Source organism: Astatotilapia calliptera, chromosome 13 (genome assembly GCF_964374335.1).
Source record: "Astatotilapia calliptera chromosome 13, fAstCal68.1, whole genome shotgun sequence".
In the NCBI taxonomy this organism is placed as follows: Eukaryota; Metazoa; Chordata; class Actinopteri; order Cichliformes; family Cichlidae; genus Astatotilapia; species Astatotilapia calliptera.
Genome location: NC_137434.1, coordinates 5,703,198 through 5,727,955, shown reverse-complemented (window position 1 = coordinate 5,727,955; position 24,758 = coordinate 5,703,198). Strand labels below are relative to the sequence as shown.

Below are 24,758 nucleotides of genomic sequence, written 5' to 3'. Positions count from 1 at the left end.
AAATAAACTGAGTGTTTCAGCTGATCTGAGGCTTTCTGGGAGTTTGTTCCAGATATAAGGAGCATAAAAGCTGAATGCAGCTTCTCCGTGTCTGGTTCTGACTCTGGGAACTGATAAAAGACCGGATCCAGATGACCTGAGGGATCTGGAAGGTTCATACTGGGTCAGGAGGTCACTGATGTATTTTGGTCCTAAACCATTCAGAGCTTTATAGACCAGCATCAGAACTTTAAAGTCTATCCTCTGACGGACAGGCAGCCAGTGTAAAGACCTCAGAGCTGGACTGATGTGGTCCACTTTTTTGGACTTAGTGAGGTCTTAAAAGACATATCTAACATATCTAACATTTTTTCTCATGACTGCGTGCTTTCTGCAGACTTACTGTACTAGCTAGTAGGCAGTTAGCTTGACCTAGCATAAAGTTTAAGCTAATAGAGGAAAAGGATTTTTTTTTTCTAAAGGTAAGTAAATCTGTTTACTGTAACTTCAAAAGGTCGATATTTAACACAATGTGTAAAGTCCAAAGTTGTGGAATTTATGCCATTTTTTTTAATAATGCAAAATAGATTTTTGTACTAAGCTATGCTAGTCTTAAATTTACATTTAACAAACAGATATCAGAGCTATATTTACTTTAGTGCCATTCCACAATTCTGACTCTTATGTTACAATTCCCAGTGTTACAGCCTGACAAAAAGTGTTTACAGGTTGGTATACAAGACATTTTTGCCACTGCTGATAGACAGATGCCAACACTGTTAGCTAGCTATGGATACAAGTTGCTAACCTTTCTAGTATTATTAACTTAGCCCTCCACCTTCCTGTGTGAATAAGGTCAGTTGTAGCTCTGAAAGAATCTACATGCACCATCTAAAATCCTTTGCCAGACACTAGAATATCTGATATACCTGCTTATTGATATAAAATAGGTGTTATATTACTCTCACATTGTTGCCACCCTGCTGCCAGCCTAATATTTTGGACATGCTCTGGCACTCATTTTTATGAGGCTGAAATTTTCAAGCAAGCAGGCCCAATAACGCCACAGTAAACAGCAGCCTGGTCAGCAGTTTGTTGTCTTCCATCAATCGCCAGATCCAAAACTTGATAGCCCTCCAGCGCTGTTGGTCCACGTTCCACACACTGTGCGCCAGCGCCAGCACCATTACCCACTTATACAATGACCCCCTTGTTCACTAACAGTTGCTCATTGGAGCTGATTAAATTTTTAAATGTCATTTAATAGAAGTGTAATGTACCTCCTTTGTGTCTGTCAGCAGCTTGAGATGGGCGGTGAAAGGATACCTAGTTAACCTCCCGGTGTGTCGGACCGCCTGCTAAATTCCTTGGTCGTCACCCTTAGTGTAGGGCTGTAGTGTTGAAAGTGAATGAGCCTGAAGCCCTCTGAACATAAACCTGCAAATCTCTTTGTCTATCCCCACTCCTGGTGTTTCAAGGTGATGTGTTATACAGATGGAGCAAGATGGAGCTAGTACTGCAGGGCCATTTTAACTCAACGCAATGTCAGTGAAAACAATGGCTGCACTGTTCAAGGGTTTATTTGTTTGGAGAACTTTAGCTGGGACTTAACAAACCAATAAGAAGTCCCACACCAGTGCTGGATTAGAGTATTTTTAAGTAACCTCACATTCTTTGAAAATTCCAGTGGTCTGCCTTCGTCATCGCTCCGAAGCTGGGTCACATTTTCTCAGCATGTTGTTTAGTGTTAGCTGTTAATTTGACATCCTCAACTCTGGCCCAACGGTGGAGCTGAGTAGCACGGTCAAATCTTGCTGTAAGCTGCCAAAAACACAGATTTATTCCAGACGTTCAGTGATGCGCTGCATTGCTTCCTGAATGGCGACCGGATCTCATTAAGCTGTTCCCAGAAAGAGGAGTCAATGTTTGGGCTGCTTGTACGACTTACCCTGGCACCAGATGTTCTTGTACCCATTAAATGAGAGAATTCCACTGTGCCAGCGCAACTGAAATCATGCTTAAAACACCTTTGCCGCCACATGAAAAACTAGCAGAGGTAAGAAACAAAAAGAAGGACAATGTGTTACTTTGATGTTTGTACTCATCATAGATTAAGAAAAATTGATATGTTGGATTGTGTTGATTCCCCACGGAGCCTTTAAGAAATGAATGTGTGTGCACGTGCTCGCAGGTTTGCGCATCAGTTTGCAAAGCGCATTTTTAAAAAGCAAAAGATCACAAGCGCGTGTGCATTCGCTGCATTGCATGGATGTGCAAGTGTTTATTTTAATGCACCGTGCATCTACGAGGGTGAGCTTGATTGACAACAGAGGAGCGGGTGCCTGGCCGTGCCTGTGGTCAAGGCAGGCTGTGGGAGGTGGAGGGTGTTAAGTCATCAGTATGAGGCATATGTCAGAGATCAGTGCTGTACTGCGGAGATCATTTAGATGAGAAGGGAGGAAGGGCACCAGGGGTTGACGGAGTCAGAGATTACTGGCGGCTTGGTGCCTTGACCGCAGGCCATTCTGGCTGTTTGTTACACACAAACACGCACACATATCTCTCCTACTGTATCTTCCTTGCAAGTGCTGACTGTGGAGATCCAGCTCTCCAGAGAGTGTATGCAAAGCCCCGTGTTAATAAGATTGCCTTCCACTCTGAGTGGTAGTGTATCCTCTTTTGTCTCTGGAATAATGACAGGGGGAATAAGAGACTGGACCTTCAACCTCATCAAGCTTTTAAGTGTCAGCAACTGAAGGAAAACAGAGTGTGTGTGTGTGTGTGTGTGTGTGTGTGTGTGTGTGTGTGTGTGTGTGTGTGTGTGTGTGTGTGTGTGTGTGTGTGTGTGTGTGTGTGTGTGTGTGTGTGTGTGTGTGTGTGTGTGTGTGGGAGGGCTTTAACTGTTAATCTAAGTAGATGTGCTATGATAGTGCTGCACAAGACTTCCATGACCACCGTCCCAAATAGTCATGTCAAGACCGTGGCTCAGGGGGTTGGGAATCGCATCTGTAACCGGAAGGTCGCCGGTTCGATCCCTGGGCTCTCTGTCCTGGTCATTGTGTCCTTGGGCAAGACACTTTACCCTACTTGCCTACTGGTGTTGGCCAGAGGGGCCGATGGCGCGATATGGCAGCCTCGCTTCTGTCAGTCTGCCCCAGGTCAGCTGTGGCTACAACTGTAGCTGCCTCCACCAGTGTATGAATGTGAGAGTGAATAGTGGTATTGTAAAGCGCTTTGGGTGCCTAGAAAAGCACTATATAAATCCAATCCATTATTATTATAAAAGATTCAGCCGGATGCCTCAGAAGTAGTTTGTAACCTCTTCCACAGCAGCTGGCTGAATTGTCAGTGGTGTTTTTTGTTACCTCGCAGATGTTTATTGTCTGCTTGGAATGATAATGTGAAAAATCACTGTGGAAATCCTCCATTTTAACATACTGAACCAGACCTAGTGAATTAGTCCCACTTCATGGATTACAGCAGTGAAAGATGCATTTAAATGGGTGTTTTTCTAGAATCATTCGGTCGTTCGGTAAAACAATAAGCTGTAAATGCAACGCTTAGATACAATCAGCTGTACTAAATTGAAATTGTAAGTTCAATTCAATTCAGTTTTATTTGCAAAGAGCAAATTCCCTGAATGAGCTCTGTATTGTAAAATAAAGACTCTACAATATTAGAGAGGAAATCCCAACAAGTACACGACCACTTATGAGCAAGCACTTAGTGACAGTGGGAAGGAAAAACTTCCCTTTAACAGGAAGAAACCTCCAGCAGATCGAGGCTCAGGCAGCATCAGCCATCTGCCGTGACCAGTTGGTAAAAACAGGGATACCTATGAAACTCTAGTTGTCTGGACCAGCGGTCCCCAACCTTTTTTGCGCTACGGACCCGTTTATGTCCGATAATATTTTGGACTGGCCTATAAGGTGTTGTGGATAAATACAACAAAATAAAAACAGTACCGGTACCCCCCCCCCCAAAAAAAAAAAAAAGATTTGTTCATAATACACGGGAAAAGACACAGGGAAACCGAGTTAATGATAAAAACTATTTTTAAAAAAACAATAAAAACCCTGAAAACCATACATTTCACACCCGAGCCTCAACTCTCGTGGCCCGGTACCAAACGGTTCATGCACTGGTACCAGTCCGTGGCCCGGGGGTTGGAGACCGCTGGTATAGTTGGTCTCCAATGACTCTCCGTAGTCTCTTTTTACCTGCTGAAAGTTTCCCTGTGAATACATCAGCCAGATAAATAGCTTGTAAGTCTGCTGTTTGGGCCTACACATAAGAACGAAGCAAAGGGCTGAAAAGCCCTAAAATATTTCACACAGATGAAGGAAGATGCGATTGCGTGATTACAAAAATCCATTTGATCCCCCATGAATATGAAGAGTATAGGTGAGTGCAGCTTCAGTGTTCAACTAGCAAAGAGATTAGGGTATGCTTTTTTTTAAAGTGAGGTAGCTACTGGTGCTCAAACACTTGATGGGAAATTTACAGATTCTGGCCGATTTTCTTTTCTGTGAATCAGCTTTAACATAACTGTTCTTCGTCCTTACAATATTACTGTATGCGTTGGACTCAGTGTTGGTCAAGTTACTTGAAAAAACTAATCAGTAACTAATTACTGTAATCCCGTTACTTTACTGATTACTTATTTTCAAAAGTAATTAATTACTTAGTTACTTTTTAAAAACACGATTTACAAACTGAATAGGTAATAAAGAAATAGATCTTTCAGCCCAATTCTACTTTTTCTGCATAACCCCATCCATCCATCCATCCATCCATTCGCTTCCGCTTATCCTTTTCAGGGTCGCGGGGGGCGCTGGAGCCTATCCCAGCTGTCAAAATGTAATCAAATGGAAACATCTCTTTTTAAAACTTTAAATCCGTTAAATTTATGTATCAAGCAAAAATTTAATTATATGCAACATTGTCTGACTGGAAGAAATTTGTTTAAACCTATTTTCTGCACATTCCAGCACATAAAAGAAAATATTTTTTTTGTGTTTACACTCACTCTTTCAAATAGATGTAAGTGAAACACAGCAGAAAATAAATAAAATCAAAGACTCAGCGGTCCTGTTGCTCTATTTTCACCTGTAAAGCAGGAGTAGGGTAGGCAGAGGTTTACCCTGATGCAGGTGTGCCGCGGCGGTCAGTTGAAGAATCCGCGAGTCTCTCTGTGAATTTCCCATTACGTCGTTGCGCACTCGGTGCTTGCTTGGAAGTTTAGGGGTCCTTTTCGCTGTAAAAGAAGTTTTCTTCCCACGCACAACGGACGCTAATGTTTTTGTCACTTTTTATGGAATCAAACTCAAAGTAAGGTCAGTACTTCCACGCTTTAAACGCTGCACGCTCATACTCTCTCCCACACTTGATATATGATCCACTGTTGATCTGCACACAGCTGTTGTCACAAACGTCGCACTCGCTTACGTCACTGTCATGACACATTCTCGCAAAAAAAATCACGGTTTTAGTAACGCAGTAACGCAGCGTTCCTACGGGAAAGTAACGGTAATCTAATTACCGTTCTTGCAATAGTAATCCCTTACATTACTCGTTACTTGAAAAAAGTAATCAGATTACGCGTTACTGCCCATCTCTGGTTGTACTTAACACAACACTCAAATACTTAATAAAGTGGGCTTTAATCCCTGGATCTAATTAACAGAGTCTGGCTGGGACGAAGAGCTGAGTACACCTCAGTTCCCTCAACAACTCTACAATAAAGCAGTGCATGCATGCTCAGCAAAAGTCCTGTCTGGGTAAATAACAGTGTCCAGATTCCTAACAGTAACAGCTTGTTTGTTATATCTGTGCCTATCCCATATTGCATTGTAATCTACAACAGCATTATGTTCACTTAGAGGCGATTCCTATCTGCGCCGCTCTCCGTGTCCCAAGCTTGTTTGTTTCGTTGAAAGAAAGAGCGAGTATGTGGAGTAGGTAGCGATAAGAATAGCTGTTTTATTGTGTGCCACTGCCTTGGCCTCTAATATCGAATGTGTTATCTGAGGGTGCAGCATGCCACACTAAGCTATGTGCATGTGACGCATGGCTGAGCAGCATTCCTCCTCCTGAGTGCATCGCAGGGCAGAGATAGTAGGAAGGCAAAGGCAGCCTGACTGCCAACAGAGAGGGAAAGAGGAGCGAGAGAGGGAAGAGAGATGAAGGGAGGGCGCAATACCGGGAACATGTAGTTAAGTGGAATGAAGTACCCTTTGTTGCAGATAAGATCATTCTGCTTCCCTGGCCGGCGTCACTAAAGCAATTTGAGCACGACGAATGTAGCTGATTATGTTGTTGGCAGACCACAAAATCCCTCACTGACATGCAGATAAACGTTGCTCCAAGTAATAAAAGACCAAAGGTTTCCCCTCTTTCATGCAGCCATGATTTTACTTTTATCTTATATTTAAAACACTGGATTATGTGACTTCACTCTGTAAGTTGAAACAATGACTAAATGCAGGGATGCTTGTATCATGGAAAATTAAGACGGCTCCTTAACATCTTTGTGCAAACGACTTCCTGAAAGGATCATAGGCCCCCGGTCCTGGAGTGTTCTGTGAAATACACAAGTAACTGTAATTACTTTTCAATTTATAATATATTGTCAGTTTGTAGCTTTCTAGTATGAATTCAAATAATTCTAAATGCTGTAACCTTTGATTGCTAACAAACAGGAGACTGCAACCAAAGAAACAAACAAAGTGTAAGCAATATGGGGTCTAAGCTTCAACACATCTCAGTATTTAATATCCAAGTACTCCAAACACTACAGGAAGAAGGGAACGCCATTCATTCAGAAGATATCCCCTCAGTTGCTGTTTGGTGCAGAGCGGTTTCTATCACATCCATTTAAAAATTACCCATGAGTGTTCAGCTGAAAGCCTAATCATACAATTCACACCATTAGCTTTCTTATAAGATCGTTCAGTGAGACTCTACGGCCCATGGACGGAGGCATTGTCTTCCTGAAAGAGAGCACTCCATCGGAATGGAAATGTTCACAGTATATAGATTATAAATTAGAACAACTTTGTATTGATCCGCAATACAAAAGGCATGTCTGTGAGAATCGTAATGTATGGATGTTACTACAGGTTGAACCCTAATGTATCTGTAATAATTTATAGACTACATCTACTCTGCTGAAACAATCTGATAGAAATAGTTGCTCTTTTATTCTATATTCTGCTCTATGCATACTGTTACAATGGTCCATACTTATATGCAATAAATAAATATGGTCAATGTTTCAAATAATGAGAATACCTGCGAGCCAAAACTGTGCAATGCATTAAATTGTCGGCCATATTTCCTAAATGCAGCTGTTATTTTAGGCACTTTCCTTACTGAAACACTAACCAGTTGATCACTATTGACTAAATATCCTGCCATCTGTGCCTCAACCCTCTATTGAAGTCATTTAGGACTTTTCCTCCTGCAGTCTTATGCAAAATTAGAATCGTCCGCGCCTGCTAGACTCATTGTTTTGCTTTGCATCTGCTTTCTCTTTTAATCTGTCTCCAGTCCGTGTTATCCGTGCCCCATTAAATAAATTTGGTGTGTGTTTGATTTCTTTATCTGTTACATAATCTTGTGATGTTATATTTTATTTACAGGAGTTATCTAAATCCCGTTTAATAACTAATCCCTTTAAAATCAGATGAATTTCCATAATTTCCAAGCATGTAAAAATATGATCATCATTGAAACAAATTGAAAAAGCACCTAATAACATAAAAATGTTCTAATGCAGCTAATGTAAAATACGAAGTCTTAAATTAGTAATTACGGCATGTAGAAAAACACAAGAAATGTAAATAAGACTCACTGAGTGCACACCGTGTAGCCGCGGCAACGTGGATTTGAAACAGGAAGTGATGGCTTTAGCTGGTTTGGTCTGTGGGTTGTAGTGGCATGGAGCAGGGCCATCTTTCTGAAGGAAATAGCAAGAAAATATTGATGTGTCTAGCTCTGTGATTAACCTCCAGGGTGCTTACCCACCAAGCTTAGAGCAAAATTGTCGAAGACTAAATAGAAGATGAAGATGTAGCACCAAGATGGCCAAAATGCTCCAGAACAAGAAGCTTCACCAACTAAAGGTTGATATCAGCCATTTCTATCTTTTATATACAGTTCACAGGTTCATGGTGCACTACTATTGCACACCATGTCCTCTATCATTTTTAATTCCTTGGCTCTTTGATGTTTGCTCATGAAAACCTGTTGTTGTCCCAGTCTGATACTCAGTGATCTGAAGGATGTGCTAACCATGTACACCACTTCTATTTCGAGGTCTTACATTTAAGACATACAATATATCAATTCAGTCCTGACTTTTTAACCTTTGCCAGCAGATGTGTGGTACACAGATTAGCAGCGCGGTCACTGGTTCAAGCCCTGACTGGAGCCTCTCTGCGTGGCGTTTGGATGTCCTACCTGTACTTGTGTGGGTTTCCTCTTCTTCCCACATTCTAAAGACATGTTAGGTTAACTGGTGAGTGTATATGAGATAAAGTGTATGGAATAAAGCACAGTATGAACTTATGGCATTAGTCACACGTGTCTTGGCTAAAGAGCTTTGAGTGGTCGCTACAACAAGACAAGCACTTATATAAATATCAGCGCATTTCATCACAGGTACATTCAAGGCTAGTTTCTGTCAGAACTCGGTCAGTCCTTCTTCCTCTCTGTGCCTTTCACTTCTCCTTTCCCGTTACCCACTAACACACATACTGGTCATCACCAGCGGCGTGCCATGCAGAAATAGCATCACCCCTCCTCCGCTCTCCTCCCCAGACATAAGACTGTCGTCCTGTCCCTGAACACAGGACGGGCCTTTTATTTTCCATCCCTCCTTGATTCTGACAGAAGAAGACAGGATAGTGCTTTTTTCCCCTCTACCCTTCTCCTTGCAGCAGTGGCTACTACCATTACATGCCATTTGATTCCAGTTGCCAGCTCACTTGATCCTCGGTACCCTGCCTGCCAGCACCTCGGCACGCCTGCCTCATGCTAACAGAGGTGCTAATGCAGGTGTATTTCATGGGAGTCATCAGGCAGCTGTGAAACTCTTGTGCATGTGTGTTTGGGCCAAAGCACTTGGCATACTTTCCTGCTGCGGTACAGTGTGTAAGAAAGGCTCTCCTGGGCGACGTAGGTACCTGGCATATTCTGCAAATGTCTGTGAAACTTTTAAACTTTGACGTCTTTTTCCACCGGTGCCTTGATATTCATTAAAGTTTTAAACCTTTCTAAGATTAGGTGAAATCAAAAAAAGAAAGAAATATCTCTAAAAGATTTTCTTAAGGAAAGTTTTATAGAACTTTGCAGTTTTCAGTTGTGTAGTTGAAGGTATCACTACTTTATGGGAAAAGTACAAATGGAAAATAATAATAACTCCACCCACTGGGTAGATCTCAAATATGTTCAGCCGATTAGAAAAGACATGAGATTTCTTCCTCTGGGGGTCCTAAATGAATGCCACTGCCAGCTGTACAGTAGGCCACATTAACAGATAACAATAGAGAACATCCACATCAGAATATGTGCAATTTAAATGAATTCAGGTGAGTTTAAATCTCAAGGCTTAAATCTCAGGTAGTGCAGTTAAATCAAAAGAACAACATATAAATCTGAGACGCAAAATTTCACCAGAAAGGAGAAATTAAGTCAAATCAAGCTAAATAAGTAAATTAAATAAATATACTCCATGTAAGAAAGTCAGATTCGTGTTTTTCTGAGTTACAAGTGGAAAGAAATTTCAAATTCCCGCGCTGGGCCACACCGACTTCTTCATCACATACCATTAAGACTCCTCAGCTTTGATATTCTAATGTTTCCCACATGCAGCTGCTTAACCTTTGACAAAAAAATCTTGTCTCTGAGTTGCTTTGACACCAGCGATGGCAGAAAACTGCTCCCAGCTCTGTAGTAATAACACCCTCGGGATTTCTTAGCGCCTTTCCTTCTCTGTCAACACTCAGCAGCTGCCAGCGCAGCTCAAATATCCATCGGCTACCAGCACCGACGCTGCAATTTGAACCAAAGCTGACTGGTCAACCAGAGCAGTGCCATAACAGGCCTTCAAATGGGGGAAAACGATACAGTCAGAGCGCCCTGGGATCGGTTTTCTTCAACCCTTGCGGTTGTCATAACTGCCTTGTGCACATTAGGTCATAGCTTGTAATCAAAACCTATTGAAAGTGTATTGTAAGGAAACTTTTTGTGGACAATGGAAAGACTGAATGGTGTTAATAATTGGTCCTGGCGATCAGATCCTACTTACAGGCAGAAAGCTGATCCGCTGCACAGTCGAGCGAAACATCACATGCCTGCGAGAACAGGAGATAAGAGAAGGAAGGGGGCAAAAGAGCAAATAACAATAAGGAGAAAAAGTGAGAGAAGAAATGGATAAGGAAGTTTGTGATCGACAGCAGAGGAAAGGAGAGAGCAGCCTGGTGATTGCTCCTCCATCTTTGAGCTGCATGGAGGTGAGAGAGGGAACCAGAAAGCCGGATGAGGAGGAAGGATTTCGCGATCAAGGGATGATTCATGGCTTGTCTGCGCCGCTGTGATCTGAAAGTTAAAGAGTGGCTGTTTGTCGAGCGCTTACTTGCAGGGAATCTTCTCCACTGGTCTCGCTGTCACATTGTAGTCACATGGCGAAGTGTTTATGTGCTGGCAGAAGGAGAATAAGAAGATAAAGATGTTTTTTTTAATATATACACCAAAGTATCACCCTGAGTTAGTTTTTGTTTTTTGAGGGGGGCACCTATTGTGCTTTAAGTAAAGTATGGATGATAGCTGGTTACATCCAAACAGACTTCCACAACGGAGCAGTGAATAAATATTGCTGAAGTAAATTACACCCCTAGGCTAGTGAAAGCAGAAGTCTATCATTCAAAAGTTTCTGCTCATAATGACTTCAGTCTCTATGGGGAGGTTCCCAGGTTTGACTCCAGGGCCTGAAATCTATACCTGCTAAACTTTACTGTTAGTATATGTGGCTGTAAAATAAAAGATTTTTCTCTTTTTTATTGTTTTAACAAATAACCATTTACTCTTCCACGCATCAATAACCTTGACTTGCTGTATTTATTTTTAGTTGCATAAGAGCCAGATTAGTTTGATCATATTTTCTTGTGCTGTGTGGCACGAAGTGAATTCAGCTATGTGAAGGAAAACGTTTCCACTGGACTATATGCAGTGCTATGGAAAGCTAAGTAAAGCCTTGCTGTTTCTATTGGATTTAATGGGGCTGGTAATGTGGTCTAATGTCTAATCAGATGCATTTGATTGATTGATCATTAGCAAACGCAAGCATTTCTAGTTTGCTCGTCTGGAGCATTCATGTGTGTGTTAACTGCAAATTCAGGGTCAGACCGTACAATGCACAGAGAAACTGCAAAAAACAAAGGGTTGTCAAGCTAATATGTCTTGTTTTAAGTAAAAAAAAAATGCCAATGAAACCAGTGAAACTTCTCCAGTTTTTCTCTAGTTTCAAAATTCACTGTTTGAAACAAGTTCCTTCGACTCACTGAAATGTTGCCCTGTAGCTGATTGTGTCTTCTTTTAAGTGTAATGAGATAATTTTGACTAGAAAATAAGACAAATATATTTGGTAAGATTTTGAGTTTTTGTAGTGTAGTGGACAGTGCTGTGTTTGGCAAATCCACACAGAACATATCAGCACAGACACCTGATACCAAGTGTCAAGGACAATGGTGGAGGGCTGGTTATTTGGGCTTGTTTTGCAGCCACGGGACCTGGGAACCTTGTACTCATTGAGTCAGCCATGAACTCCTCTGTAGAGTGTTCTGCAGTCAAATGTGAGGCCCTCTGTCCAACAGCTCAACATTGGCCCAAACTGAGTCATGCAACAGGACAATGATCCTAAACACAGCAGCAAATCTGCAACAGGATGCGTTAAAATGTCTCAGAGTCTAAACTGAAATGCTGTGGCAGGACCTTTAGAAAGCTGTGTATAAACTAATGCCTTTAAGAAACTGATAGTCGTAAAGAAGCTCCCCACCTTGATTTGTTGACATCATACTGGGTTATTTAAGCTATCTCAGTGATTAAATGTTAAATATAACTTCTTCACGCTAAAAGAAAGGGGAACAATTTAGAGGTGCACCTTGTTTTACCGGTTAGTAGGTAGTTACTGGAGCCACCTAATATTGAACTGGGCTGTACCTGACCCACAATGTAAACCTTTGTTAACTCAAGAAAAGAAGCTTCATACTCAGCAGCAACTGGTTGGTTACACATGGCTTCTGTCTCAAGTGAAAGCAAAACTAGAAAGCAAAAACTATGAAAACTTTCAAAAAGGATCAGTAAATGAGTCTCAGTGCTACCTTGTCTCTAATTCCAAGGGTGAAAATGTCGGGTCGGGGGCAGTTCTTGAAAGAGTAGGAAGCCTGGTGCATCAGGACTTCCTGGGTGGAGTCTGTATATTCATACGCTCCAGGCAGCAGCAGATCCCCCTTACGCACACCCAGGGTCTGAGTTTTTCTGCCCACACCTTTGAAGCCGTAAGTTTTTTTCACAGGGTTCAGGTCAGCCTCCTCAACGAAGTCTCGGACGTGGTAGGTTCCCGGGATGGGTGTGTCCTGGAAGAGTGGGAGCATGGGGAATCTCTGACCCACGTTTCTTAATTTCATAACTATTTTACAACAGTTCAAAGTCTGACATTTTGGAACAATGCAAGAGCAATGCTGCAGTAAGTTCATGGATGGGTGACCTCATGAGAGACAGCTGTTGAATTCCACTGAAGATGCCAATTTCACTCAATTTCCAGCAACCAGAATGATCGAAATCATTGATTAGTTGAAGGTTAATATTAATGTCATTATTTTCTAATGCCTGTCGTTGTGATGTGTCATTTTACTCATGCATGTAAGTGGCATGTGGGTTTTGGGCTGTGCTGAAGCACACACTTGGTTTCAGAGAGTCCGTGAAACCAAACAGCAGTGCGACACCTACTCTCAGTGCTCCCAGCCACCAGCTCCCCCGGCCACACAGTTCCACCGTGTCATCACCCTGCAGATAGGGACGAGGCACAGGTCACACCAGACTGCTTCTGCTATGATGACATCGCTATGCCAACGATGTGTTGATTCGTCTCCCACCTTGTCCTCATGAAACCACACACAGAGTTATGAGGGTTTTAAAGATAAAGCCTCACCTTATCTGTCCTGTGACCACTCCGGGACATGTCACCGGCTTCAGAGGCGACTTTGTTTCATCGTCCTGCGCCGCGCTCGCTGTCGTTCACTATCTGCTTAGTGGGAGATCCAGTGACACCTGACCACCATTAAAACAGGGATCGTTACTATAGCAGCAACTCCACTATCGATCAATTTTTCAACAAGCTGGCCTCGCAAGGGGAGCTAAATTTAGATTGGCTAGTTTGGCTGAGAGTAAGACACATCGGTGAGCCAGCACCGAGTTGCTGTAGGTGCTGCAGGTGGTTATGTGGTTGTCACTGTCTGCATCCCATCCATCCATCCATCATCTTTCATTGTCCAGTTTCCATAATCATAGGGATGGCAGTATTCAACATGTGATATATGGAGGAATACTGTCAATTTAATAAGAATACACAGAAAACAAAGCAAGACTGCATCTCTTCTTCATCACTGTCTGCAGGAAAACTGTGTGTGTGTGTGTGTGTGTGTGTGTGTGTGTGTGTGTGTGTGTGTGTGTGTGTGTGTGTGTGTGTGTGTGTGTGTGTGTGTGTGTGTGTGTGTGTGTGTGTGTGTGCAAACGCTCACACCTGAGATCGTACTCCAGGATGAACTCTTCTTCCCTCTTTATTTCAGTACAGCAAAATTCAAGACCGCCAGCTGAAGCGAAAATCTCACTCTGGGAACAGAAAGCGCTACACTCGGCCCGGTTGCCAGGCTACATGCAGCACATGGCTGGAAGGAGCCAAGAATTCATGCTTCCGCTGCTTGTCAAGGAAGTCTCATGTGACACCACAGCGCACTAGGAGACATACACACATCTTCACCCTGACTCCCTCATGTACAGTCATCTCCAGTTCGGACAAGGCATGAATGCAGGAGACAGCTTCAGCCTAGTGTCGCATGTGCAGCGTAATTAACAACTTTTTTAATAAGCAGGCTGCGATGACACTTCATCTGTGAGGGTAATTTTTTTTCTTTTTTTAAAAAAAGTCTTGTGATAATTGGTTTTAACACGATCAGAGTTTCTTGTGTGATCGATTCACACCTGAAATCGCCGTGGTGTTCCTTTTCGTTCTGTGCCTTGGAACTGCAGCTGGTGCCGCGTGAAAGCAAGAACCCACTCATTTGTGTCACTGCACATGACACGAGACGAAGCAGAGTCAGATCGGGGGGTAGTGCAGTTACCTTTTCTGTGTGCTAGCTGTTACCTCGGTGCATTTTGTAATGCTCTAAATGTTTAAATGTGCTTCCACAAGGGAGTTCTGAGTATGCATGATTGGCCAAGCCACAAACAACTGCAGCCTGCACTGCTCCCGGGGGGGTGGAGGTCAGACCCTTCACATAACTTCACACATAAGACAAGTTTCATCCGGTTCAGCATTATGATAAAAGCTACAACACCACACTTGGTGGATGTTCATTCAACTTTTACAGCAAATGAGCAAATCACCAGTACAGTGCTGTGCAAAAGTCTCGAGTCTTAATATTTTGCTGAGAAAATGAGAAATAGGTGCAAATTTAAATAGAAATTCAATGTATGAGGCAAAAAAAAGACTTTGTACAATTCTAATTAGCTTGAAATTCAATATGACCACCTTTGTTGTTTAACTGTAGACACTCAGTGCTGTACCTTCCTCCTGACATCTTCCACACATGTTGATGATGATTTGAACCAGAGATTCTACATTTGGATTCATCACTCCATGAGACCTGTTGCTTCTGATTTTCAGTCTAGTTATTGTGTAATTTGGTGATGCAGCCTTTTCCCCGTTACCTTTCCTTGAGAATGATCTTCCGACAGCCACCCACTCCACTGAGGGTATTTCTGATGAGGCCTCAGTGAAACATAGATGGATCAACCAAAGCACCAGACACAGGTCTCAGGTCTGTGTCAAGTCTTTGCCGGGTTTCTATTTCCTAAGGAAGTGACTTTCAGATCCTCTCCACATGCTATTGATTTTGAAAGCTGCCACTTCTTCCGTCCCCGACTTGTCTAGGTTTCTCAGTTTTTCAAGGACACACTTCACACTGTCAACAAGTTTTCAGCTTGTTGGTGCAAAATAGCTACTTTATGCCTGTCAAACATATCTTTGACATTTTTCATAGATTAAAAGTACAAGTCTGGATCATTGGACGTAAAATACAAATATATAAGGAGCGGTTCCAGACATTTGTTCAGTACCATATGACACAAAAATACTTGTACTAAATATTCAGGCTTTCAGGTACATGCATCCAGCAAACTCAGTTAAATTATTTTGATTCGTCATAGATATGGTTGGAATAAAATCAAGAACAAGATCATCCCTAGTAATGAAAAATTAAATTGTACGTTTGGGTTTTTTAGCTTAGTTTTCTGACCTGACACTTTCCCATCTACCTGTATGTGTTACTTTTATAACCTTCATTATAAAAGATTGGGACCTGATCCAAATTTTAGACAGCTGAGAACACCCAGCATCTTCTGTCAGTCTTTGGATTCCCTACTTGAATAGGTCGTCTGATCATCCTATCATTTAACCTGTCAGCGCTCCTGTTTGGAACATGTTTCCTTTCAGTCACCCAGTTGCAGCAGCTCATTAAGGTATGCACACTGTTTTAAAATGTATTTGCATATTTTGATTTGTGCAGATATTTGTATTAGAAATGCAAATTACAAGGTGATTCCTTGATCCCTACCACCAGTGGATTCAACAACAATAAACTTAGCTGTATGCAACATCACATTTACTGCAACGCTGCAAAAGCCAGATGCACATCTTCAAAGTGCAGTGATTGCATCCCCCCCTCCCAAAATGGGCTGCAAAAAACAAACAAATTTCACACGGGAGGCAGCACAGAGGTCCACAATAGAGCTTTATTTTGTCATTCATCAAAATAACAAACTTAGTATCTCTGCAAGCTACTGTAACAAACTCATCAGAAATAAAACAGAAAATAAGAGTCCCACACAGGTACACCTATTTACACCATGGTTTCTGATACATGTTCAGTCACCCACATCTTATGATTGGGGGCAAATGCCACGCAAGACATGAGGCAGTCAGGTCCTACATGGTGCTGTGCTGGCTCTAACACACGGCCTATGCAGTCAGATGGGCGAGCTGGACAGTACAAGGCTAATCTAATTTCGAGTACCATTGTGTGTACTTCAAAATAGAAGCCTTTGATCCCACTCAGTGCTTTTATTTTAATGACAATGCACATCTGACGTGAGCTTTTCTGAACATTAAGAGGCATTGGCTGATGCTCCTCAGTGCTGTGGGGAGGGGGGTTAACAGGGGGACTTAATTGGTAAACATCTCATGTATTCCAAGCAACAAGAAGAGAAAAAGAAAAAACCAAACCTATCAAAACTGGAGCATCCTGTCTTCAATACAAAATGGGAATTATTACAGGGTATACAAACTCAACAATCCATAACCGAAAACAAGACAATTTTCAAATATGGGTAGATTGTAAATTTTATTGGAAAAAAAAAATATACAACTTGGAATGGATTATTTGACCTGTGGTCATTTAAAAAAAAAAGAAAAAAAAAGTAGTGAGTAAAACATTAAAAAGCATGGTAAAACTTGTCATTTTTCTGGTATATAGAACAGCAGATACAAAAAGAGTTTGTACGAGTACCTAGGAGATACACCCGTGTCATTTTTTTGCAGTAGTGCAATGCTGAGATTTCCATATATACTTTGTCCGTAGTCCATGCAGAGTTTCAACTTCTCTACATCGTTTCCATGCCAACAGTGTTGCCAAGTGACAACCAGCTGACAGGTTTCCAATGTCACCATGCGTGGAGGGGGCCCCGAGCACATAACAGGAAAATTCCAAGTTCTCCAGCTTCCAGGGGCCTCCACGGCATCTGGTTGTATGACCGTTCTGTCACTCCAAAACACCATGACAGCAAAAGAAAGGGACATGGGGACAAGAGCCTATGCAGTTTACATGCAGTTCCTTTGGACAGCAGAAGGGGCAGGGATGAATAGGGGCTATTAAGATTTTACAGATAAATTACACAAAGAAAAAAGGCAAATTATTTATATACGAAATCTGTACAAGGCCTTCACTTCGCCGTCATCATTTGTACGAACTCTGCAGGGTTGAAGAGGGGGAAAAAAAAAAATAAAAAATTATAAAATTTTACATTTAAAATGTCAGCCCAAAATTTTTCCACAAAAAAACAAACAAACACACAAACAAAAACAACAACCCCCCCCCACTAATAGAGAACTATATACCAACCTTCATAGTTGACCTGTCCATCCCCATCAATGTCTGCTTCTCTGATCATTTCATCCACCTCTTCATCAGTCAACTTCTCACCAAGGTTTGTCATCACATGGCGCAGCTCAGCAGCACTGATGTAGCCATTCCCATCCTGAGAAATCAGGTCAGTCAGTGAGCTCCCCTTCTTACAAACTACAGTGCATATGTACACTAGAGCGGCTGGATGCATTTACCTTGTCAAAGACACGGAATGCTTCTCTGATCTCCTCCTCGCTGTCTGTGTCCTTCATCTTCCTGGCCATCATGGTAAGAAATTCTGGGAAGTCTATCGTTCCATTTCCTGAAGAAAAGAAATTTTTAAGAAGCAGCACATTTGAGCTACTGACATCTAGCACAGTGACTGTAAACTGCTGGAAGCCTTTGAGGTTTGATCGAGTTCTCACCATCAGCATCCACTTCATTGATCATGTCCTGCAGTTCTGCCTCTGTGGGATTCTGGCCCAGAGAGCGCATGACTGTGCCCAGCTCTTTGGTTGTGATGGTGCCATCTCCATCCTTGTCAAAGAGTGAGAAGGCCTCCTTGAATTCTAGTTGCAACAAAGAGAGTTGGCTTTTTAGTGAGGGGAAAAAACAAAACAAAAACCACACCTGTAAAGCAATTGGCAACAACTGGCAAGACACCACAACATCATGTCAAAGCCCACTTTTAAGACCAAGCTCATAATTGTATCATTAAATGTCCATATAAATCAACTCCGAGATACTGATGAGACCCTCTTGAGTTCCAACTACAAGTTTCTGGCTAAACAAGAGCACCGACCGCGAGGCGGAGCAGCAGAGGGCAAAGTTGTGCTACATCAACGACAAATGACAGCCCCGTGCAGCTTTGGTGGAGCCCTGAGGGATGACGAACAATGACACACTCATCAAGCGTGATGAGGCCAACGGGAAATGTGTAGTGGCGTGCAGCAGCTTGTCAGTGTCAGGAAAACTATGAACCTGCCCTGCCATTTCCAGGGTCAAACACATAGGGCAACACCCCTTTTTTGTTCTGACAGAGAGGGCCTGCTGTGCACAGCGGGAATATCAACAGGGACCGATTTCCGTGGGACAAGCCGCAGGTCATGCGGGAAGGTATAAGGAAGCCACTAAATCGTATGAATCATCTTTATAGACTTTACAGGCCTGCATTATTTACATAACACCTTATTGTAGCATACCAGCGCACCAAGCCCAGTATACTACCACAAATGTTCTTGTAGCACTCCCATTTCATGAGCAAGTACCTCACACCATACGCAAGCATATAAAGGTGAGCACCAACAGCTCGCCAGAACGCACAGCTCTTTCAGATTACATCATTTATTACATGGCAACCATGAAAATGCAAAGTTTTCCATGAGGGAGTCCTTAAGCGCTCCAGTGCCAGTAAGCAACAGCGGTTTCTTTCATTCCAGTTTTATGACCAGCAGGCTGCTCTGTGGAACGCCTTAAAAGGCAAAAGTATAAATCCACTGCAATGGGATGCAAAGATCCATAAGGTAGGCCACTTGCAGTTATGAGGAAAAGTAGAAGATCAATGCAGCCATGTCTTACCAGCAATCTGCTCTTCTGTAAGTTGATCAGCCTGCAATATACACGAACAAAAAACAGCTTTTAGTATGCCAGACAAGAAAAATAAAAAATATACACACGCCTCGCGTTACACTTAACCCCCCCATGCTGGTTTACGTGGATTCTCTCAAATCTACAGCCGCGTTTTGGCACAGCTGCTACAGCTGACGAAAATTATGTTATTACAACAGCAATATTTAGTACTACCAGTAAATTTGCACAAAGGCATTTTCTTGACTGTAAGCCAACACTTTGTCCTACAGAAGAAGGAAAGAAAAAAAAAATCGCCACGCCATTGGCAATTGCGCGAAATATTGGAGCGATCTTCGAAGACCCCAAATTTGCGGTATAAAATTAATGTTGTACAATTTGGCGGTAAACGTTAGCTAGGCAGAGCCGCACTTAGCTAGCTACCATTACATGCCGGTTCATCAACTCAAGACAACGCCACACACGTTCAGCACAATGAGTGACTAATACAGCAAGTAATACCGCGTTTAGCAAATAGTCACAATACAGCTTACTCGGTTAAAGGATACTAGGCGGGACACTAGCTAGGACGCAGCTGAACTGCCATAAAAAGCAATGTTATTGGGACACTCGACGCACATGCACCATTTTAAGTGTAAATGCGTAAACGGTGCTCAACAGACGTTATACTTTCATTCAGACTAAACAGAAGCTTCCTCGGACGGGTTAGTTTTGCCTATCTACTGTAAAGAAGACGTTTACTCGGCTAGCAATGCGGTAGTTACAGCAGGCATTTTTGAGTTACGTTTTATTTCCGTTCATTCCGACCGGAAAAAAAAATAACGGGTTAGAGGTTTACGAACGGATCCAACCCGCAAATGAAAGCCAGTCTTATTTCCCTTACCATTTCGATGTAGATGTAGTGGCTGGTTCACGACAAATTCGTAATAACCCTAAGCCGAATAAGCTTTCAACACTCTCTATGAACACACTGACACAGAGGCAACTGGACTCGCCTTTAACGGCTATTCGAAACTCCTCCTCTTTTTTAATATCAATCCGCCAACTCGCCTCTTCTACAGGTCCCTAATTATTATTATTTTAAAAATCGTAATCGATATCTATACAGTAAGAACAAGAAACAAGTTAAACATTCATCTATGAATGCTGTGAAGGTTTCGGCTCTGATATTTATAATCACACCGCGTATCCCCTGCGGTCTACATAACGGCGGATTAATACTTTCTGCTACTACGTGATGGGGCACAAGCTGTAGCCGAAAGAAATCGCGCTTTCTGATTGGTTTGTTTGTACCTGCAATGCGTCACTCCCATGGTCTGCGCTGCCGCTGCATCTTATCCATAGACATCTCAGTCAGTGCCACAGGCACAGCAGACAAGCTTGTTGCATAGTGTGTATACATATGGGCAACGTCTTCAGAGAAGCACAATAACACAATTCTGATAAGTAATTAGCTACCAGTAAGAAAAATGATTACTTGTAAATGAGCTAGCACTGACCCAGTTTGTGCTTCTATTTATTCCATTACTGCAGTTTTCTCATTTCTGATTGCATTACTTATATTTTATTAGTGTGCTGATAGCCATGCTGTTTTAAATGGCTGTTACAAGGTTACCCCAGACTGATCCTGCGTTCCTCCTTTCTGCTGTGCAAGTGTTCATCACTTTGAATTTTATGCATAATTAGATGCAGCGTCAGGGATGGAGTGTTTGGGTCTAATAGTTAGGTGTTACAGCTCATGCATGTGTGCGAGTGTGTGCACTGTGCACATTTAGATGTGTAATATGTAAGTGGGTCTGTTGCTGTCAGATGATGCTCGGGTCTCATTGTGCTGCTGCTGGTGTGGATTGGAGTATCTGATAGCCTGATTGCTTATGCCTGACTGCTCTCCTGTCTCCCAGTGACCACCTGTCTCTACCCTGGCCCCGTGGGAGACGGCGGGGAAGAAGGTGGAGGAGGGTGGACAGAGATGTGTGAGGAGAAAGATTTGAAGAACAACTCTGGAATGTACTAGAATCTCCAATGTGCCTAAACAGCCTCAACCCCCTGCCTTTCTCCCAGTTCTTCTTATTATTAGAGACGAATGTCACACTATAAGCATAAGCAGAATTTGTCACATTTATATGGAAGAAATGATGACCCAGAGTGCTTTCCGATTCCATCTGGGCTGTTTACAGAAGTGCTGTTGATCGTGCCCTGTGAGCCGCTGAGCAGCCTCAGAATGAGCCGGCCAAGCCCACTCTACAATTGCGAAACAAAAAGTAACTAATCTGAATCGTACTGGATTCTTTTCATTGAACTCTGTTTTGTTATTTTCCCCTATTGAGGTTTTTGTCACTGTGCAGATTAGGCAATGCCAGAGGTGACGGCACAGAAGCCTGAATCGGTCACAAGAACCAGTTAAGCTGATCCATGTGCCATGACTGTACACTGAGGTGTACGAATTCACTTTGCGTCTCCTTAAAAACACTTGGCAAACAGGACAATGTGGACTTTTATGCACTTTTGTCAATGCCGCAGACATTTAACTGCTTTCAGCTCTCACGTTATTAAGGAACGTCAATGGGGAATTGCTCTAATAAGACCTTTTTAGACACAATGGTACACTGTTGGGCCATAAATATTTCAAAAACATAATAGCTTTCCACTTTGGCCTCCTGCCCCGGTTTCTATAGCTACACTTTATCTAATGTGCAGTATCGGCTGTTTGATTGGTTGATAAAGTGACTTTCAATGCCCCCCAGGTCTCAGAGCGCCTCGTTCCGGGTCAAAGGTATGTACGGGCTGGATTTTAATAAGGATTGGGCATACTGGAACTAAAGAGGTGTTACTTAATGGTCTATAAAACTTGAAACCAGGCTCCATGATGTAAGCCAAGCAGGCTTTAAAATGAACACTAGGCTTAACATGGAACACTATACAGTATTTGTTGCAGGCATGTTTTGGCATTATGGATGTTGGGTATCGTGTTAACTCCGGGGTATTATTTTTTTTTATTATTTATTTAGTTGCTCAGATTAATCACAATGCTCAAACCACTGCAGGGCACTAGCACATATTACGTCTCCCCTCTTCTTATCAGCTCTGTGAATATGTAACTACCTCACGTATTGCTTTCTTATCAAACGCTGCCCAGCCCAGAGCTTGTTTTCTTTTTATAATACTGCAGTTTTCATTACTGTACTGCAGGGGTCAAAGTTCGCTTTAGTTCAGTGGAAATCAGCTCAAGTCAGCCCTCCATCTTCATTAATACATTGCTTCCCCCAACACGTTAATGCTCCTTCCCACTGACAGCAGTTAGCTTTAGAGGTGGGTGGATCGATCCAGATATTGATGGTATGGATACCAATGCTGCTATTGGTACTGGAATGATACCAGTACAATAGGAGGGATACTTTGTTCTATCCTCTAGGTTCAGTATGCAGCCCACTGAATTGTGTTAAATAAACTACCTTATTGGAAATGCTATTTATAGCCTATAGCATGTTTAAACAACAGAAGCGGACCCAAAGCGCTTTAAGAGACAGCCATTTACATCCTATGTGCTAGCCCTGCGACAGACTGGTGATCTCTCCGAGCTGTACTCCGCGTCTCGCCCTATGGTAGCTGGCATAGGCTCTCAAACAAAACAGCTTTCAAGCAAGTTGTGCGAGGACTTTGAGGGATGTGAACCGCGGGTGACAAATATGAGACGATGTTTACCTGTGTAACCGAAAGACGCGGGCGCCATTTTTAATGGATGAGGATTTGTAATGCACCTGCTGTTTCAGTGCCAAGTGAGAGGATTGCCTTTCATGGCAGAGAATGGCTGTTAGCCGTGTGTCAAGCCAGTAGTGAAAAGAGTTTTTGCATCGTGTCAGCAACGTACACATCGGGCGCTGCACCTGTTTGCTTTGGAGAGCGTGTTAGAACATCTGAATGCAACTGTGTATGTTGACATGCAGGGATGGTCAAACAGCAGGGGGGAAGGGTGCGTTTTGTGCATGTATGTATTTTATTTTATCTTCTTATGAGGAGAAAATTCAAGGGAAAAACAAGTATCTCAAGAAGGTGTCTGAAATAGCTTCACTGTTCCTTAGCACTGATTCTCACAGTATGTGGCTCTCTGCTGGAGGGATGGAGCACCATTTTTCTATAGTGTTTTGGTGAATTCTCTCCCAGAATGGGAGGCAGAGCCTTCACCTTTCAGGCCTCTCTTCTGTGGAGCCAGCTTCTTTAACTTTAGGCTTAAACTTTCCTTTTTGATAAAACAAGTAGTTAGCGCTGGATCAATGACTCCGAACCCTCAGTAAGTTAAGTCTAGGCTTATATGCTGATATAACGAGTGGTTCTTCTTCACTCACCTCTTATTGCTCACTATGCATATACATCACTTTGCACTTAATCATTAGTTACTATTACTCTCTGTCTCTTTTTCACAGCGTATCTTTTGTCCCGTCTTCCTCGCCTCACCCCCAACCAGTTGTGGCAGATGGCCGCCCCTCCCAAAGCCTTGTTGTGCTGGAGGTTTCTTCCTGTTAAAGGGGAGTTTTTCCCTCCCACTATTGCCAAGTGCTTGTTCACAGGGAGCTGATTGTTGGAGTTTTCTCTCTATTATTGTAGGGTCTTTATCTTATAATATAAAGTAATTTGAAGTCACTGCTGTGATTTGGTGCCATACAACTAAAACTGAACTGAACTGCATCACTGGGTGTTCAAGCGGGTTGAGATCGGTTTCCTGCAAAGATCATGACACATGGAAGGGACCGCTGTTAGCAGGATAGAAAGAGAAAAAAGGTGACTACTTGGAATATCTCTCTATTGATTTACAGCATTTCCCTCTAATTAAAACCCTCCCATGCCATAGGTACATGTCACTGTACTTTGACCCCTTGTTAGGAACAAAGGTTTGGGTTTTTCCTTTAATCTGTCACCTGTCTGTACATCTGACCAGCCTCTGCAAATAATTCCTGATTACTAGCAATAGTTCCCAGCACACAGTGGCCAGACATCTGGTCCATTCAGTAACGCTGGAAACCACTCCCTGTCAGCAAGAATGGCTTTATAGCCATTCAATAAGGGTATTAGCCATATAAGGTCTAACAATGGGCTAGCCGCTCATGAGTCAATCCCATAGGGCACCCTGGCCTACCTGTTACTGAGAAAAGACTTGTTTTTCAAAATTACATCATGAGGCAGAAATGATTAATGGCTTCAAATCGTATAAGAGGATTTGGTCTGGGCCTGTGATTCCCTGCCTATTTCAATCATGTTGTGATGAAATGGATATAGTGTTAAGCATGCACTTAGTTTCCTACCCCCTCCTCCCGAAATGTGTTACTGTTTGTAAAGCCTGGCACTAAATCAAGTGGAATGCACCCCCCTCCACCAAAAAACAAAACCTGCACATGCTAGTAGTTTTATTTGATAGGATCTGAAGGACAAAACCACTTACTGGCTGTCACTACAGTCACTACAGTTTATCTTTACTCGCTGGCTTTTTATTTTCCCTCCTGCAATTCCCCCACCCGCCCGCCCCAACACAAACTCTTTCCTTGACTCTGTCTAACTCTGCCCTTCTCCCTTCCACCCTTTCTCTCACTGGCTCGCCTCCAGGTTGTCTGCTGCAGAGTTCAAACACTGCAGCCTTCAGCAGCACAGTGCTGCTTGGAACCATCCAGAAAGGTGGCACTACAAAGCTCCGATGCCAAGGTGAATTCATCCTCACAGGTGCTACCCGTGCTTTCGCAC

The 24,758-nt window shown here is 42.6% G+C and overlaps 2 protein-coding genes across 2 annotated transcripts; both read right to left on the bottom strand.

Moving 5' to 3' along the window:
• Nucleotides 1-6,365: 6,365 nt before the first annotated feature.
• stpg4 (sperm-tail PG-rich repeat containing 4) lies at nucleotides 6,366-13,563 on the bottom strand. Its single transcript, XM_026190533.2, has 7 exons — nucleotides 13,193-13,563; nucleotides 12,991-13,047; nucleotides 12,363-12,617; nucleotides 10,619-10,683; nucleotides 10,292-10,337; nucleotides 7,835-7,939; nucleotides 6,366-6,560 (listed from the first exon to the last, which is right to left on the bottom strand). Exons 1-7 carry the CDS (start codon nucleotides 13,220-13,222, stop codon nucleotides 6,501-6,503), a joined length of 618 nt encoding a protein of 205 aa, XP_026046318.1. The 5' UTR covers nucleotides 13,223-13,563; the 3' UTR covers nucleotides 6,366-6,500.
• A 2,470-nt stretch (nucleotides 13,564-16,033) lies between these two features.
• calm2a (calmodulin 2a (phosphorylase kinase, delta)) lies at nucleotides 16,034-20,259 on the bottom strand. The gene is made up of 6 exons (XM_026190255.2): nucleotides 19,912-20,259; nucleotides 19,020-19,050; nucleotides 17,867-18,010; nucleotides 17,657-17,763; nucleotides 17,439-17,574; nucleotides 16,034-17,288 (listed from the first exon to the last, which is right to left on the bottom strand). The coding sequence occupies exons 1-6, from the start codon at nucleotides 19,912-19,914 to the stop codon at nucleotides 17,260-17,262; spliced, it is 450 nt and encodes a 149-aa protein (XP_026046040.1). The 5' UTR covers nucleotides 19,915-20,259; the 3' UTR covers nucleotides 16,034-17,259.
• Nucleotides 20,260-24,758: the final 4,499 nt, after the last annotated feature.